This window comes from Ceratotherium simum, chromosome 21 (genome assembly GCF_057802395.1).
Source record: "Ceratotherium simum simum isolate JZ-2026a chromosome 21, ASM5780239v1, whole genome shotgun sequence".
Taxonomy (NCBI): domain Eukaryota; kingdom Metazoa; phylum Chordata; class Mammalia; order Perissodactyla; family Rhinocerotidae; genus Ceratotherium; species Ceratotherium simum.
In genome coordinates, this window is record NC_141920.1 from 14307214 (window position 1) to 14325017 (window position 17804).

Below are 17804 nucleotides of genomic sequence, written 5' to 3' on the forward strand. Positions count from 1 at the left end.
TTCTAGCAAATTCCTAGGTGGTGCTGCTGCTGCTGCTAGTGTGGGGACTGCACTTTGGGAACCATCGTCTCGGGGGATCTCAACTGCAGGTGGATAGCTTAGACTGCCCAAGGAGGATCGGGTGCCCTTTCTGGCCCCATGGGAGACTAGGTGTGGGCTGGGCCACGTTCATCCGCGTTGCGCCATGTTCCAGCTCAGTGGTTCTTCAGGAGGCTAGTACCACTCCTCTGGGAGTGTTTGGGAAATATGTGGGACGCTTGTTGTTGTCACACTGTTTGGGAGGACTGATGGCATTGAGTGGGAGGGTGCCGAGGTTGTCCTTGCACTGGGGAGGAGCTGTCCTCTCCAAAATCCATAGTGCTCTGTTGAGAAACATCGAAACGCATGACTTGTTTTTTCCCGAACGTGCCCCTAACTTCCCCTTGGCATGTCTTTGCTCATGTACTTTGTTATTCCAAAATCTACCCACATACTGAGCAAAATATACAAAATCAAAACCTTTCCCCAGGGCCGGCCCCATGCCTTAGCGGTTAAGTGCGCACGCTCTGCTGCTGGTGGCCCGGGTTCAGATCCTGGGTGGGCACAGACGCACCGCCTCTCTGGCCATGCTGAGGCCGTGTCCCATGTACGGCAACTAGAAGGGTGTGCAGCTATGACATACAACTATCTACTGGGGCTTTGGGGGGCAGGGGGACAAACCTTTGCCCAATTGCTTTGAATTTTTTCCCGACCAGGATGCCATTTCTTCTGGGACTCATCTCCTTGGAGCCCTCAAAACACGGCTTTTTTTTTTTTTAAAAATAATTTTATTTATTTATTTATTTTTCCCCCAAAGCCCCAGTAGATAGTTGTATGTCATAGTTGCACATCCTTCTAGTTTCTGTATGTGGGATGTGGCCTCAACATGGCCGGAGAAGCGGTGCATCAGTTGCGCGCCTGGGATCCGAACCCGGGCCGCCAGCAGCGGAGCGCGCGCACTTAACCGCTAAGCCACGGGGCCGGCCCAAAACACCGTTCTTAAACACCCATATTCTGATTCTGAGCAGAGTTATTTGGGTTTGTCAGATCCATGTAGAACAAATCTCAAAACTCCTTCCTGCAGTCAAAGCCCATGGTGATCAGCTGTCCGTCTGGTGACGTTTTTTTATCCTGAATCAGGTCTCCCTCATTTGCTCATTACTGGCTTTGGTTTGCACCTGCTGCTTTTTTATGTGAAACGGAACCTCTTAAACACCTCGTTTAAAAATTTTCTTTATTTTGATAAAGTAGTCCAGGCACATCATAAAGAAAGTCCACAGGGGTACATAGTACAAACTAGTCCCCGCCCCCAGGCTCTCCTCCCTGAGGCTACCACCAGTCCCCATTTAGAGCTCTACCGTGCTTTTGTGCTCATCGAGGAATATTTTAGGCTTATGTAAACATGGAGATATATATATATATATATATATATATATAAAAACCATCTTTTTTAGGGTATGTATACTGGTCTGTTAATGGTGCTAGACACGCGTTGCTTTTTTAACCTGATGCAGAAGCTTGGAGATCGTCAGTTCACGTGGAGGTGCCTCCTTGTTTTTAATGGCTGCAGAATATTCCACAGGATGGCTGTTGTGTGTTATTAGATGCGTCCTCTTATCTGTGGACATGTAAGTCATTCCAGGTCTTAGATGTAACATGCAGGCCGCAGGGGAATCATCTGCCGTGTGCTTTGCTCCCTTGTGACCCTGTGTTTAGAATGTGTTTCTAGGAGGAGATTCTGGGGTTAGAGACTATGTGGAGAAAGGGAGTTTTCACATATGCTGGCGGAGTGGGGTGAGCATCCTCGAGAGAACGAGAGGAGATTTTCCCTGGGGAACGCACCAGTCCCATGCTGCACTTTTCTCTAGTGGGTTTGCTCACTAACTAGCTGTTGTGTGCCTCTGGTCCAACCCTTTGGGCTCTCTGGGCCTCTGTTTTGATGGCTGTGGGATGATCCCCCGAACTCTGGGGTCTGCTCTCCCTCAAGGTGCCTGTGGTTAGCATTTAATTTCCTCTCGGGGCTGTGTCAGGATTTTCCTGAAGCCCGCTTGGTGAGACTGGAGAGTTCCATCGTGAGGATTGGATTTTGCAAAAGCAGCTCGTTGTCTTCCTTTGTGAGCCTGCTGGAAGATGCTCTGCCTTTCAGTCAAGTCATCCACTCGGAGGCCTTGCCTGTGGCCCTGTTGGACCCTGTTAACCTGCCCCAGCGGCTCTTGTCCAGACACGGAAGACGGTGACACACGGTGCAGCCTGCATGCTGGGACTTGCCCGAGAGTTAAAACTGGAGGAGGAACGTCGTCAGGCTATCTTTGGGGGATAGTTATCTTTCCGAGTTCCACGTCCCATCCCATCACCTGTGCTCTCTCCTCTTCTGTCCTGGTAGCTTTTGTTTCTCAAGATGTAAGTGCGCCAGGCTGTGCCAATACATCCCTAAGCTAACAGGGCGGCCATCGGGCGTGGAATGGAACCCAGTCCCTGCAGGTGAAGATTGGATGGTGGTGGAAGCGGATATGTATTTAAATGAGATGCTGGGAGAATTAAAATAGAAAGGCGTGGATTGGCAAGGGTGGGGTTGGCGTTTTACACATGAGAATCAGTGAGAATGTAATTTGTGTGGATCTCTTTGAAGGAGAGTCACAAACACGATGCCTACTGGTGACTGGGCCGTGAGAACTTTCTGGTGGCTGGGTATATTCTTTTTACATGGTCACACTTGGTTAGCCTGATAAACATGAATAAATGTTATTGTCTTCCACAAAGAAGTATGTTTGCCTTTGTTTTCTTGAAGTGGCCTTCTTGGTCTGTCTTTCATGGTTTCCTGCTTTTGCCATCAGGCAGAGGTGTGGAGAAGAACTGTTTCTTTGGGATAAGGACAGTATCGGTGTCTGTGTGACAACTCATGGCAGTTGGGTCATGGCCTCATCAGCTGGGACACAGTAGGGAAGGGTGGGGATTGTGGCAAAATGGAGGGCACATTCCCGTCTAAATCTGGCTTGCTGGTATTCAGATCTATCTGGTGCCATAAGGCTCTGCAGGCCCTGATCTATTTTTTTAAGAGAAGCCAAAAATCTAGGGTATTATGTGAAGTCTCTCGATTTTTATATTTTGGCAGTGAATTAAAATTTTTATAAAAATGTTATGTAGGCCAAAGAAAGACTGTCTGGTTTCTGAGACAGACACAAGAGAGGGGGTAAGTGTATTCTAGGAGGAGGAACACTAAAATGGCATTGGGTTTGGGGACAGAGTGTGTCGTGTCCCACATGCCCCCCTCCCTGTGGGGCCTAGGCCTGCCTGCCTGCTTTAAAATATGTGGTCCTGTGTGTCTCTTTCAGATCCTGGCTCCACAGAGAGAACAGCCCAGAAAAGAAAGTTCCCCAGCCCTCCGCATTCTTCCAATGGTCACTCGCCCCAGGACACGTCAACGAGCCCCATTAAAAAGAAAAAGAAACCCGGCTTACTGAACAATAGCAATAAGGAGCAGGTAAAGGGCCACTGGGCATGTCCACACCAGTGGGACAAAGGCTGTAGTGAGAAGCACCACAGCTACCGGGTTTTTCTAACAGCCCGTGTTCTTGGCATTTAGCAAGCTGCCTTTCTCCCATTGTCATTTACATAGGACAAAAACGGCAGCTCAAAACGGACCTGTGTAGGAATTTCCAGTGGGTTTTCTGATCTGTTTTGGGGACCGGGCAGTGACCCAGATGAGATGAAGATATAGTGCGTTAGGGTTTCGGGCTTTTCCTTGGATTTCTGTGTTCGTGCTTCAGGACATTTTCCCACGTGGCCTGAGGATTTTTCCTCCTAGGCTGTGCCAGTAGGATGGTTCCGAGCTCTGCCTGGAGGCGGTTTCATGGCTGAGGCAAGCTCCCTTCTGGTCTCAGTTTTCTCATCTGTAAAATAATGGGTTTAGGTCTGTGGGAGAGGCAGCCGATCTCCCTACCCATTGCCCACGGTCGGCTTTGGTGATTGGTCACCGTGCCTTCTCATTGCTCATCAACCCGGGGCAGCAGACCCCACCCTCCATGGGCAGCTAGGACCAATCAGCTAGATGTGAAAATCTGTTTGCTATGTTGGATCTTGTCTAAGGAACCTTCTAGCTTTAAAATTCTCTGCCACAGGCTTGATATGCTTCTGATTTAAAAAATGAGAGATGCTCTAGGGGACCATGTGGTCAAATCTCCCAGCGCTGGAGGAGACAGGATGCCCCAGTGGTTCGAGTCCAGGGCAGCAGGGACTCCTTGGGATGTATTCATCTATTTTGTGCGTTATGGAGAGCCGGAGTGGGCCCTGGGGATTCGGGTTGAATAAAACCAGATTGCTGCTTTCACGGAAAGAAACCTAGCAACGGTTAAATGCCTAGGACCGAGAGAGGGGCACGTTTCTGCGCGCTAATCTATTTTCATTCTCAAAATTATATAGGGAAATGCCAGCTCTGCTTTTGCTGTGTGGCTGTGGGCAAGTTAACTGCTTGGTGCCTAGTATTCTCATCTACTGAAATGGGAATAATGATACTACCACTAGTTTCTCTGGGTTGTTGTGAAGATGAATTGAGCTAAATGACATAAATACTACTACTAATAAAAGTTAAGCCAGGCTCTATACTGAGTGGAATAATCACACAAACTGTATGTGAAATAATTAACAGCTTTAGAAATGTTCTAGACCTGAGCCATTCAGTAGGATAGCCACAAGCCACATGTGGCCATTGAGTGCTTGCAAATGGCAAATGTGACTGAGGAACTGAATTTTTAAATTTAATTTAATTTAAATTTAAGTGGTTACCTGTGCCCTTGCCACTGTGTTGGACAGAGCAGGTCTAATGGGTTGGGAATCCCCTTATAGGAGAAGGAACTGGTGGGTCCTAAATAAATTTCTGGGGCGTAATTGCAATTTGAGAAACACGTAATGGTGTTGGTGATAATAATAACTCAAAGCAGTCCTTCCAGTGTGTCACGTCTTATTGTAAACATTTTTCTGTGTTAATCTTAATGTTTGTAAGAACTCCATGAGGAAGGGGGTTTCTCCATTTTACAGATGAAAGCACAGAGGTTCAGAGAGGTTAAGGTGCCTTCTCAAGGCTGCAGAGTGAGTGAGAAGCTGCATTTGAGCTTAAGTCTGCTTGTCTGGCTTGGTGCCAGTGACAACCCACCTCTGTCACCAGGAGCCATCCAATAGCTGTTGGGATTGAAGACTAAGCAAGAAACATGAAGGCCACAGATAATCCCCAAACCTTAATTTAGCCAGTTAATTCACCTTCCTGGGCAAACCCTGTCTTCCCAGTTACCAGTGAAGCCGTGAAGCAGATACTGTTCCCTCTGTGCAGAAAGTCTTCTCTTTTGCCTCCTCCCTGTGTGTGCACGCATGCACGCACACTTTGTGAGTTCCTGTCTGTCCTTTAAGAATTGGCTCGCATCTGTTTCTGGAAGCTGATCAACTTGGGCAGTCCATGCATTTTCTTCTCTCCCTTCCCATCCATGTGTTAATACCATTTCCGTAACACTTAAGCCTCATGACCACAATGATGTGTTTGTAAATCTGTGTCCCTCTCTGGACTAGCAGCCTCAGAAAAATGGCCAGTGTCTGGCGGCTGCTGTTGCCCCAGAGTTTGACACAGGGTGGGAGCTCATGAATGTGGACCGCACTCTAGGTGTGGAACACAGCAGAGCACGGGTGACTGGACACGGGTGTGATTATGCTCCCGAGTAATCAGTCATCTTCAGTATTGATAGAAGAGTTTACCAGACTGGGGCACTGGAGGGAACGTGTTCCAGACCTGAGACCTGGCTCTTTCTAGCCCCACCACATCTGGGGAACTTGCTGTGTGACCTTGTCCATTGCTGTCTCGTCTCTGAGCCTCAGTTACTTTGTAAAATAGGGGTTTAAACTAGGAACATTATGAGGTTGATTGTAGGTTTGTTTTTCAGATCTAAAACTCCGTGGGGCTGAACAGCCAGGAGTTGGCAAAGGAGAAATAGCCTTGACTGTAAAGAAAAGAAATTTGCTGACCCTTGACCCCGTAATTCATTCTAGCGTGTAATGTTTGCAGAATAGGGGCAACCTCCCTCATGCACCAACTGCTTTCCTAAGAGGAACTTAAATCCCCTTAAAATGCTTCTGGATACTTTCTTTTCCTCTTTTCTTTCTTTTAGAATTATAGAATTAAAAAATTATGGAATTAAAAGCAAATTGTAGGTCTGCAAATGCTGGGTTTTACCATATAATTTCTATTAGTCACCAACATTTGAAGATCGTGAGACTTCAAATAACTCGTATTTCTGGGTTCTCATAAAAACTCAAAAATCCAACAACATCTGGAGCGGGGTAGGTCCTGCCCCTTTAGACGCGGGGCCCGTGTGCTCCAGTTTTCTGCACTCCCCACCCCTCCCTATAGTGTCATACCCTGCCAGCTTCGCTCCTTCTGCCTCTGGCTCACTTAGGCATTCGAGTTCTTTTGATTTTTGGCATATATCAAGATTCTTCACCTCCTTCCTCTTTTTCTTCACTCTAGTTTCTCTTTTGCCTTCCAGTGTTCTAAAAAGAAAGCCATTCTGCCCTTATAAAAACAAAAAAACTATATTTTTCCATTTTTGGTAGAGACCTTTTATTACCAAGTGGAAATATGGGTTGAGTTTTAAGGTTGAGACCCTGTTTCATCCATTTATATTGGGAATTCAATACTTTTTGGAGAGTTTTAAGAAGCTCTTTTAAACATACTTTATTGTTAGGGGCAAAAGTATTCTGAGATTTGTAATTAATGTTTAAAGCCTTTTGGTCATGGTTTCACCCCTTAGGAAAGGTTTGAAAACATGTTGGTGCTTTTTCTTGGGAGGGTGGGGGGACATCCCAAAGCCTGGAAGGATGCTCCTGGCTTTTAGTGGAGGAGGGTCAGGTTTGCCAAATGCTATGCAGTAGGTGGGGCAAGATATATCTTGTCCCCAAATGACGTTAGGTCTTTTACTGAAAAATGCCACTCTCATCTTTAGTTCTTGGGGTATTTGAGTTTGAAGAGTCTTTTTGGAAGATTTTCTTGGGGTATTTGAGTTTGAAGAGTCTTTTTGGAAGATTTTCTTTTTTTTTTAACTCATCAAAGGATTGAGAAATGATCTGCTAACAGATTTATACAAAATCGCCTTAGGTATACCTTTGATTAAATATGGCACAGAAATCATGGGGCCCCTCCTCACCTCCTCCGAGTACAGAGTGTATACATATCATAAATGGGTGGGCTAGGACTCATTTTGTGGGGCCCATGCATTGTCTTGAGAACTGGGATATTTCACAGAAGTCCTGTGTTGGAGGGGGCGGTGTGTTGACAGTTGAGACAGTTCAGGGGACAGCGGGCTGGCCGGCATCTCCCTGAGATCAGGCAGCATGGGTAGCATGTGCCCATCCAGCTGCCTTGGTCACTGGAGCTGAGTGGGGCTGCCCCTTAAGACGCGCATGAAGTCCACCCCTGCTGCTGTCTCGCCAGCGCCGAGGCTGAATGCCAGTCCTCACACGCCAGGGCCAGGCAGTTTTTCTTAGAGACGTGTTTTTCAGGACGCATGGTTTTATCAAATGCAGGAGAGCAAAAGCTGGAGCAAGATCCGTTTTTATTCCTGTACGTGACCTACGTGGCCCTGTAGGGAATTTGAGTTTGTGGTTCCCCCATCCCCAACGCGTGGACCCTGTGCTCACGCACGGCCAGAGCACTCATTCTCTGATTTACGCAGACCAGGTGTTAGCAAACTACAACGTGTGGGCCAGATGTGCCCCGGAGCCTGTTGTTGTAAATAAAGTTTTATTGGCACACAGCCACGTTAATTCATTTACATATCGTCTATGTTTCCTTTGTGCCACGGTGGCGGGGCTGAGTCGTTACAACAGAGACCACATGACTGACACGCAAAGCTTCAGCTATTGACTGTCTTCACAGAACACTTTATAAGAAAACGTTCACCAGCTTCTGGTGTAGACTGAGGTATTCCAGAAGTGAATAAACAAGCCTGTCTCTTTTCTTGTTAAGACAGCCTGTGGAGGAAGCAGGGAAATAAGAACGTTTGCTCACGTAGGCTGCAATTATCCTGTAATAACACAGATTGCAACCTGTTCGCCCTACTAGCCGGCTGCTAGCACACCTTATACATGTGGGGGAGAAAAATCATAACTCATTTTACCTGAAATGATTTGCTTTTTCTTTTTTAAATGTTCTGTATTTACCAAATGATGTTTTTGGAGCAGGAAACACTTACAAGCAGATAAGGCAGGTGTCTGATTGACAAGGTGATTACCAGGCAGCTGGTTCTCAGCGACAACTTGCTGCTTCAGGAAAGGAGGAAATCTGAAAAGAGTATGGAGAAGCCTGACACTCACCCTCATGATCTTCCCAGGGACACCCACCCCCAGCCAGGTGTGGGGTGGGGGCAGGACGTAGGGGAAGCTTAACTTCTGAAGTGGTGGTACCCCAGCCTCGACTAGATAGAAAGGACTTGGCTTGCCGGCTAGGGAGATGAGCTGTCATACTCGATTCTTACGGTTTCGTTTACATCTTAACGACTCTTCCTGTCCTGTTATTAATTTACTGAAAGGAAGTCAGGCACTGAAATATGGCCATCCTGCAAAAGCCATGAAACCATCCTGGAAGACCCTACCAGGTTAGAAATAGTTCTGCTTACTTGATACGTGGATTTTCTCTTCCTCCTCTTTGCGCCCCCCTCCTGCTCCCTCTTCCTCCTCAAAGCCTCCCTCCCTGCAAAGAAACTCAGCCATCTTCCTAGGCAGATAGCAGACCTGAGGGCAGTTTTGCCCCCCCAAGGGACATTTGGCAATATCTGGGGACACTTTTGGTTGTCACAATTTTGTGCATGGGAGGTGCTACCAGCCTCTAGCCAAAGATGCTGCTGCACATCCTACAGTGCACAGGACAGCTCCCACAACAAGGAATTTTCTGGCCCAAACGTCACCAGTGCTGAGGTTGAGAACCCTGCTTTAAATGCTGGTCTCTTTTTACGTCCCCTTCCATTATGTTTCTAGCCGTCTTCCTAATTTTCAGATTTTTTTCCCTCCAGATTTTTGCATTAAGCAGAAGTTATTTTGAACTTCAGAGAATGTTCTCTGAGGGGGTCACTTAATCATCAGAATCTCTTCTGCGTCCAGCAGCATCTTATGGGGCACAGGGATGTGAGAAAGGGCTGGGAGACCCAGGTTTGAGGCCTGGTTCTGGGCCTGGGGGTCAGATAAGTCTTTTTAACCTAGTTTCTTTATCTGTCAAGTAAGATGAGGAGTATCTACCCTGAGTACCTCTCCAGGTGGTTGTGAGGATAAGATGAAGATGAAGTGTATAACAGTATGTTGGAAATTGTAACATGGAAAGAATATTTTAACAATGATGTCATTCTCTGGAAACCAGGCAGGGTGCTCTATCTTAAACGTTGAACTGAAACAGGGAAACAACTGGGCTCAAGAATTATTACAACAGAGACCACATGACTGACACACAAAGTTGTTTTCTTAGTAGAAGTGAGAGTGGGGAGGCTTAGAAGGATTGGTTAACAAAGATCTGCCAAATAAGCATCTGTGGGGCTCTTAATCAAGGAGCGTAGAAATAGCAGGCATTTTGAGAACATTAAAACTTCATAATAAAAACCAGGAACGAGACATGGGCGCCTGCAGTCTTGGCCACTCTTTCCCCTTATGCTGGGGGTCCTAGCCATTAAAATAAGGAAAAAAGAAAAGTGATGTAAAAATATTAGACATGAACAGACGAAGCTGATGTTACTTAGAGATAATAAGATTTTTAATCTAAACTATTAGAACTGTTTATATATGAGGTCAATATTAAAAATCTGACAGCATTTCTATGTACCAACAATAACTGTTTAGAAAATATAATAGAAAATGATCCCATTCGTAATATCAACAAAAATTACTCAGTCTCTAACCAATATATGAGATCTTTTTGGAGGAAATTGTAATGTTTTACTGAAGGACAGGAGAAAAACCTTGTTATACAAGGAACTTTATTCAAAGATAGATCTTTTGGTTGTGGCTAAGTTGTTATCCACAGAATTGAGGCTCCAAGTGGGTTGAGTAGCCTTCTCAAGGTCACACAGCCAGTTACCAGGTCATTTTTTACTTTCTCGTACTTCCTAAACAGGATTTCTTATTGGTTCCTGATAGACATTTTCCTAATGAGTTTCTTCCGAGTGATTTTATGTGTTTGGAGTGTGGCTTTGCTGGATTCTACAGAGTATCGTTAGGGAAACATTTCTTCCGATATTTTAGGACATGAAGGGGTCTGACTCCCATGAATTGGCCACCCATCGAATCTTTCTGCCATTGTTGGTTCTAAATAGGAGATGTGGCTCCTCTGCAAATACGAAGACCTACTTTGTTCAAGAATCATGGCTTTAGGAAGCCTCTTGTTGGCTTATAAGTACTTTATGCATTGGGGATAGGCTTAAAAATGGATGATCATTTTTTGGTGACTCAAATCCATTGATCTATTCTCCACATGCCTGTTGTTGAAAGAATCCCAGGGCAAGTTGCCATACTTTTGTTGGTTTTGTACATTTAGACTTCCATATGCTGGGCTCTTAACTGTATTAGCAGTATTAGTAATGGTGGCACTGTGTTGAATGCATACATTATATCATCCTATTTAATCCCAACCACAAAACCACAAAGTTAGGTGTTATCACACCCATTTTACAGATGAGAAAATTGAAGCTGAGAGGTTAAGAGACTTGCCCAGGGTCCTGCAGCTGGTGGAGCTAAGACTTGAACCCACGTATACCTGGGTTGTAGCCATTGTGCTCTTCTGCCAGAGCTGCCTGTTAACTCTTAGACACCAGTTTTTCAATCCGTGGCCTCTTAAAATAGAAGAAAGAAAAATATCTTAATATCTGACAACCTGCAAACTCTGTAATTTAGTAGAGTAACCCAAGATGGCTTTGTAACGAATGCGTGAAATGCTATAATTTTATTTTGTTGTTACTGATGTATTTGTTCAAATTCCTTTTGAGAATGCACATTTGTTTTGAAACCAAACCTGTCTTTCTTGCCTACATTTCAGTCAGAACTAAGACATGGTCCGTTTTACTATATGAAGCAGCCACTCACCACAGACCCTGTTGCTGTTGTACCGCAGGATGGACGAAATGATTTCTACTGCTGGGTTTGTCACCGGGAAGGCCAAGTCCTTTGCTGTGAGCTCTGTCCCCGGGTTTATCACGCTAAGTGTCTGAGACTGACATCGGAACCAGAGGGGGACTGGTTTTGTCCTGAATGTGAGGTTAGTCCTTCATGAATGAATGCACTATTTGCCTTGTTTCCTCTCCTTTCTCTTCCTTTTATTTTTAATTTTTCAAATAATCCTGATATAGGAAAAAGAGAAATTTCTTGCCTTCGACCTGCTTTATCCTGGTCACCCCCTTTTGGACTAGCATTCCGCACTGTAGCTCTTGGAAAGACAATCACACTGAATATTGTTTTCGGTTCTTCGTGGGTCTTTGGATTGCTTTGAGATCTGCAATCTTCTGTGATTCTCCTGTGATGAACATTTCAGAAGTTACCTTATGAACCTTTAATAGTACACATATTTTGAAAAGATCTCATGCTGTTTTTCCCCTTCTTGGATGTTGTCTCCTGCTGCATCGTTGAAGCATCGTCAGTATCCAAGCCGAGAAGACCAATTGGTTGTATGTTCTGTGTGGTCGCCATCTGATACTTTCATTCATGCAACAACTATTTCTCAAGTGCCTGTTAGGTCCTAGGGATTCGACAGGGAGCAAAAAGAGGCATGAGTCACATGTTCCTTTTCAGGAGAAAAGGACAAAAACCAAAGTAAATACAGTTATATACAGTGTTTTAGAAGAAGAGTGTTCCCTTAGAAGAAGAGAAAATGAATTGAAGATGAGGAATAGAGAGCGAGGGAGGTGCAGGCTGTTTCCATTTTAAATGAAGAGGTCCAGGAAGGCTTCACTAAAATTTGAGAAAGACCTGAAGAAGGGGAGAAGTGAGCCATGCCGCCCTGGGGAGGACCTTCCAGGTAGCGGGATCTGTAGGTTCAGAACCCGGGGCAGAAGCACAGTGGCACACGTGTATTTCATTTGTGGCAAAGCCTAAACACTCTTGACTAAACCAGTTATTGTGGTTTCCGCTATTCCGAGCTATCTTCTATTCTTAGAGACTCCCAACTATGATGCTTTTTCAAATGCTGAAAATAAGAATGTCATCTACAAAATCATTTAATATGGAATGCCGCTTGGATTCGAAGGTATACTGGAATTAGATCTCAAACAAGGAAGCTTTCTATATGTGAAATGGAAACCTCTCCCAGATGTCTTTAGTGGGAAAAAAGCAAGCTGTAGGACAGTGTCTGTGGCACCGCGTTTGTGTAGGGAAGTGAGAAAAATAAGAAATATTTGGAAAGAAATTAGACGTCAAATCAATGTGATGATGACATTTTAATGGTGTTCTGCTGCTAAAATCACAAAAGATGGCCGCTGGTTCTCTTTGGGTTACTCTAGATGGAGAGATGTGTAGGACATGCTTTGCTCAGCGATGCCCTCTTGTTCAGAGCCCAACCTCGTTCTGCTTCATTTAGTGTGGGAACTAGAGCCTTCTTCTATTTCATTTTGTCTTGACCAACCCTTCCCAATTGTTTAATAATTTTGCAAAGAAGATAGTAGCTCATATAGGCTGCTTTTGCTGCAAATAATAGATCTTGATGAAAGGCAGCTGAAACAGTGGGAATTTATCATGTGTAGAAAGACCCCAGAGGTAGGGCCAGGCTAGAGTTTGTTCAGAGCCAGACTCTTTCCATTTCATTGTTGAGGCAGTGCGTCCCTCATGACCATAAAATGGCTGCTGGGGGTTTTATCACGTATGGCTAGACAGAAATCTCCCTAAGAGAAGAAGTGTTTCTCCTCACATCCCTTTTTATCCAGCAGAAGGACTTAGCCTGTCAGCTTGCAGCTGACTTGCCCTTGGGCTCATTGGTGGGGATTGGATCAACAGTCCCCATGCAAAAAAGGCTTGAAGATGCTTGTCTGGCACTTTTAGTCTATATTGTGGGAATCAGGCACTGCCAGCCAGGAGGAAGGGGTTGGGGGTCGAGGGAGAGGAGGTGAATGACAGTTGAGCAGGCAACCCAAGTGTCCGCCATGGATAGTTACCTGGAAACAGATTGGAATTCAAACAAACAGGTGTTCTCTGTCTAAGCTTTAGAGCCCTGCATTTCTTCCAGGGGGCAATCGGTGAGGCAGTCAACTGGGAAGACTGGCTGTTTCAGGCTCTGGTAGCTAAGCAATTAGATCCGTGCGTCGTGGACTGTTTTCAGCTTCTGAGTGCCTGTTTTGTTGCCTTTTTCCTTGACAACCAACCAGATACATCTAAAAGTTCCTTTTGGAGGATCCGGAGATAAGAAGAATGGCAACTAAATCCAAATTAATTGGAGAAAACTTTTCTCAGCTCTCCCTACACAGATGGTTAAAGAGTGTTTCCTGACATCATCAGAATTTGCTGTTTTTGTTGTTGCTGCTACATAAAGATTCTGAAGCTCTGAGATGCAGTACCAGATTGGCATAGAATGAGGTTTCACATATTTCTCTGGGTCTCTTCTTTGATGGGAATTTCCCTTACAAAATGACATTTATGGAGGCCGGCCTGGTGGCATTCGCGTTTGGGGTTCGGACCCTGGGCGAGGACCAAGGCAGTGTTTGTCAAGCCATGCTGTGGCAGCGTCCCGTATAAAGTAGAGGGCACCGATGTTAGCCCAGGGCCAATCTTCCTCAGCAAAAGAAAGAGGAGGATTGGCAATGGATGTTAGTTCAGGGCTGGTTTTCCTCACACACACACACAAAAAGACATTTATGCCCATGGAGCTAGAACCTAGCCAAGCTATGCTTCTTATGTAGGTTTCCAGAATGTCCTGAGTGGGTTCATATTCATGGTGACAGAGAATGAAGTCATGTTTGTGATTAGTCTGCTGCCATCCTCTGGATTCTTTCTACAGGAAAGACTGTCCCTTTCCATCAGTGATGTCATTGAGTTAATGCCTTGTCAGTTTTCTGACAGATAGCCCAGAACCTTAAGAGGATCAAGTTAAGTGGCTGATTCATCGTGGGAAGAGATTAGCCTGAAACCATCAGTGGCCTTTCCTTTTATATCGCATTCTTGAAACCCAAGGTTATAGTAATGACGATTTTTCAGGTCCCTGCTTGCCCGCACCGTTCTCAGCTTATGTCATCTTCATGAGCTAAACATACTTCTTAATAAGATAATCAATGGATTGGTGTGCTTCTCAGTTTTTATCCGCTGATCCAGTCTATGGTCAAGTAGATTGGAGTCCTTGTCAAGTGAAACAACTTGTCTCATTTAGATGGGAATTATTTTTTGTGTGTAAGCTTACTGGAAAATTAGGAGGAAAGGGAAATAAGTACACAGATGGTAACTTTTTTTCTAACTGGACATTTGTGTGATTCTTGACTTGTAGAAGATTACAGTGGCAGAATGCATCGAGACACAGAGTAAAGCCATGACAATGCTCACCATCGAACAGTTATCCTACCTGCTCAAGTTTGCCATTCAGAAAATGAAACAGCCAGGGGTAAGAAGAAAGTTGACTTCTGTTTTGTTGTGTTAACATTCTTGTTCCGTGTAGCCTTAGCTTTTCAGACACCTGTGCATATTCTTTGGTCCTTCTTATGTGCCCGAATTCAGATATCTGTAAATTGAACAAAAGATATGATGACATTCAGTTAATTCTCTATAGTGAGCACTTTTTGTCCCCAAGGAGTTGAATCAGGAAATGACGTATAGCAGAAAGTTGGTGGCGATTTAAAATTCTGACTGGTTGTGAAGTGAAACCTCATACCCCATGGGGTGAGGGGAAGTTTTTTGCTCTTTCCCATGGGAGTTAGTAAAATTCCATTTTAATGCGAGAGCTGAGTGTAACCCAGTTTATTTATAATCAAGATCTGATGATGGAAACTTCAAGTAAAACTCAATCAGTGAGATTCCCATAAAGGGTGAGAATTTGCTGAGTTCCTTTAATTGTGAAATGGGGTTTGATGGACAGCCTTCGCCCCTTGAGGAAAATCCGGGTGTGAAGGCAGGGCTGCCAGCTTCAGCTGGCAAGTCACGTACCTCACAGTGGTTTCCCTCCCAAGAGTCCCAGTCACAATATTACAGCCATAGTAGTTTTAGTTTTTTGCGACAGTTTTCAGGAAGATGGCAGTAAAATACCTTGGCAGTAAAAATAATATGTTATGATAGTATAATCAACATATTATGACATTTTTCCTCCAGAAACTCGAGGGTAGGCTTTTCCTTTTCTGATTTGCACAGAGGCACCATATGGGCTGATGGTGACCCTTTGTGAAATTCTTCTTAGTTTGCTTTCTAAGTCAAATGAAGATACAGAAATGTAGAATCTCAGGGCATTTAGTAGCTTAATTTCCATTTAGTGATTTAATTTCCTTAAAATAATAAGCTTTCGTTTTGAGATTATATTCTGAAATTTGATATCATGATAAAAAAAGTCAGAGCATGCCAATCGAGTGTTGCTAAATTGGGAACCTCTTTGTCTCTTGAACAGAATCTCGGTCAATGGAAGCAAAAGTGTGTAGTCTCAGTTTGGTTAAAACAAAAAAAAATTTTTTTTTTCATACCATAGAGTCATTTTTATGTTGAGTGACGAGGAATTACTTCCTCTTTTTGATAGGCTAAATTATATCTACTGATGACGGTTTACCAAAAGAATAGATTCATGTAGACTTTCTGACACTGCAGAATTATAAACCAAAAAGAAAAATTGAAGAAGTCATTAATTTATCACATAAATTGATATGAAATCAACCAAGGCAGAAAGTTGTGGATTTTTTGAAGCATCTTTTTAGCTTACAATGGCCACACTTACAAACTGGATGAGAGAAGGCTCTGATGACTGCACATGGTAACCCGGTCAGATGCCTTGCTTGAGTAGAATTTGGGGGTTTAATTAAATGTTTTAGATTTTTTTATTGATAAGTAAACACCACCCATCAACAAACCAGGCCTTGCATTTTGAGCTGATTCAAGTAGGGTTAAGAAAATAGATCCAAATGAAAACCTTTTACACAGTCCCTGTGTTGATGGTAATTTGACTTCTCAAAGGAGGAGCAAAATCTCACTGTCTAAAATTTTCCCCTCTGTGTAAAATGTCTGTTGGCATTTAGGGGAACTTTATTTGCTGTGTCATTTCTAGGTGTAGCCAAATTTCGCCCTCAGTCAGCTTTGATTATGGGCATTCGCAGTGTAAATAAGCCTGGTTCGGAGTCAGGTCTAACGTAACTGATGGTGTCTTTTTCTTGCCCGTCTTCATATAAGAGGACGAGACCTGTTATATAGGTATATATTGAAAACAAAACAAATAACAAAACCAGAACACCCCCCATGATGATTGATAACCGGGCTGAATGAGAAGTGAACCAATTTGGAGCTCCCCAAGGTCATTCTTTGTGGAAACCTTTAGAACTGGGTTGTCTGAAAAGTTGTCTCCATGTTTAAAGTACTTTGTTGGCCTTGACGCTTTGTCTTCCACAGTAATGAGGGCTTTGTGCCTGTGTGTGTGCATCTTTTCTTTCTTTTATAGACAGACGCATTCCAGAAGCCTGTTCCACTGGAACAGCATCCCGACTACGCGGAATACATCTTCCATCCCATGGACCTTTGTACATTGGAAAAGGTTGGCCTCCATCGAAGAACCTACCATTGTCGAGATGACTAAAGATCCTCCCTCACTTCCCGTGCCCCATCTCAAGTTAGATGGTTTCTCTACCTTTCCCCTGCACCGTTTTAATTTGGATGGAAGGACTCTTGGGCTCTTTCTTCTTCTGTAACGTTCTTCCAAGGATTGCAATGGAGTGTTGGAATCCACCGATTAGCTCCACATGTTACTTCTGCTGGTGATTCCAGCTTTTTATCTGAAAAAGTCACAGCTTCTAGGAATTAGTGATTTGATTGATTTGAGACTTATCTCCTCTTCTCTTTCTTTTGGAGGTGCTAATAAGAGCAGCAGGAAGGAAGAGGAGAAAATTAAGTGCCTGGGAAACCTCCAGATTAGTAATAAAGATGTGGCTTCGTAGAACTTGTCTTAGTCTACTGATAAGGATATTTCTTTAATACCTGAAAGTGTTTTAAAAGTTCATGCTAAAATTTCACACTTGTAACACTTCAGATTGTGCGTGTCACCCTGGTGCTGATTTTCCAGTCATTGGCACCAAAATATTGGTAAAGAAAAGCATGGATGAGGAGAAAACATTATTTCATGTTGTCTGCACGGATGACCCCTAAACAATAAGTCTAATCTGCTTTGGAAAGTTGTGCAGACCCTCAGGGTATTCAAAAAAAGAAGGCATTTGGGCCTACAGACCTACACACTGCTCATTAAGCCATGCTGTGGCGGCACCCCACATACAAAATAGAAGAAGATTGGCACAGCTCTTCGCTCAGGGCCAATCTTCCTCGCCAAAAAAATAAAAAATAAAAAAATAAATAAAATAAAAAGAGACTTTTTTTTTAAAAAAAAGAAGGCATGCGAAAAAGACAGGATTGGAACCCTAGCTTCATAAATGAATAGGTTTGCAACTTAAGATAAGTTCCTTAAAATTCCCATACCTCAGTTTCTCTGTCTGTAAAGTGGGGACGATGATAACTGTTTCGTTGAGTTCTCAACCATGAGGCTTATGTGTGACTGTTAAAAATAATAGTAAATACTTAATTCATATAATATTCTGGTTCATTGGAATAAGCTGCTTGAGAAA

The 17804-nt window shown here is 43.9% G+C and overlaps 1 protein-coding gene across 26 annotated transcripts in view; it reads left to right on the plus strand.

Moving 5' to 3' along the window:
- Positions 1-17804, plus strand: part of ZMYND8 (zinc finger MYND-type containing 8) — a 129754-nt gene that overhangs the window by 45308 nt on the left and 66642 nt on the right. For 9 of the 26 annotated variants that reach the window (XM_087445159.1, XM_014787372.2, XM_014787382.2 and 6 more), the window contains 4 exons: positions 3351-3499; positions 11072-11290; positions 14495-14608; positions 16634-16726. In XM_087445159.1, the coding sequence (XP_087301285.1) occupies positions 3351-3499; positions 11072-11290; positions 14495-14608; positions 16634-16726 (575 nt within the window). Of the gene's footprint in view, positions 1-1498; positions 1647-2401; positions 2500-3350; positions 3500-11071; positions 11291-14494; positions 14609-16633; positions 16727-17804 lie in introns of those variants that run through there. The other 17 variants (XM_087445158.1, XM_087445162.1, XM_087445160.1 and 14 more) reach the window with 5 other exon arrangements.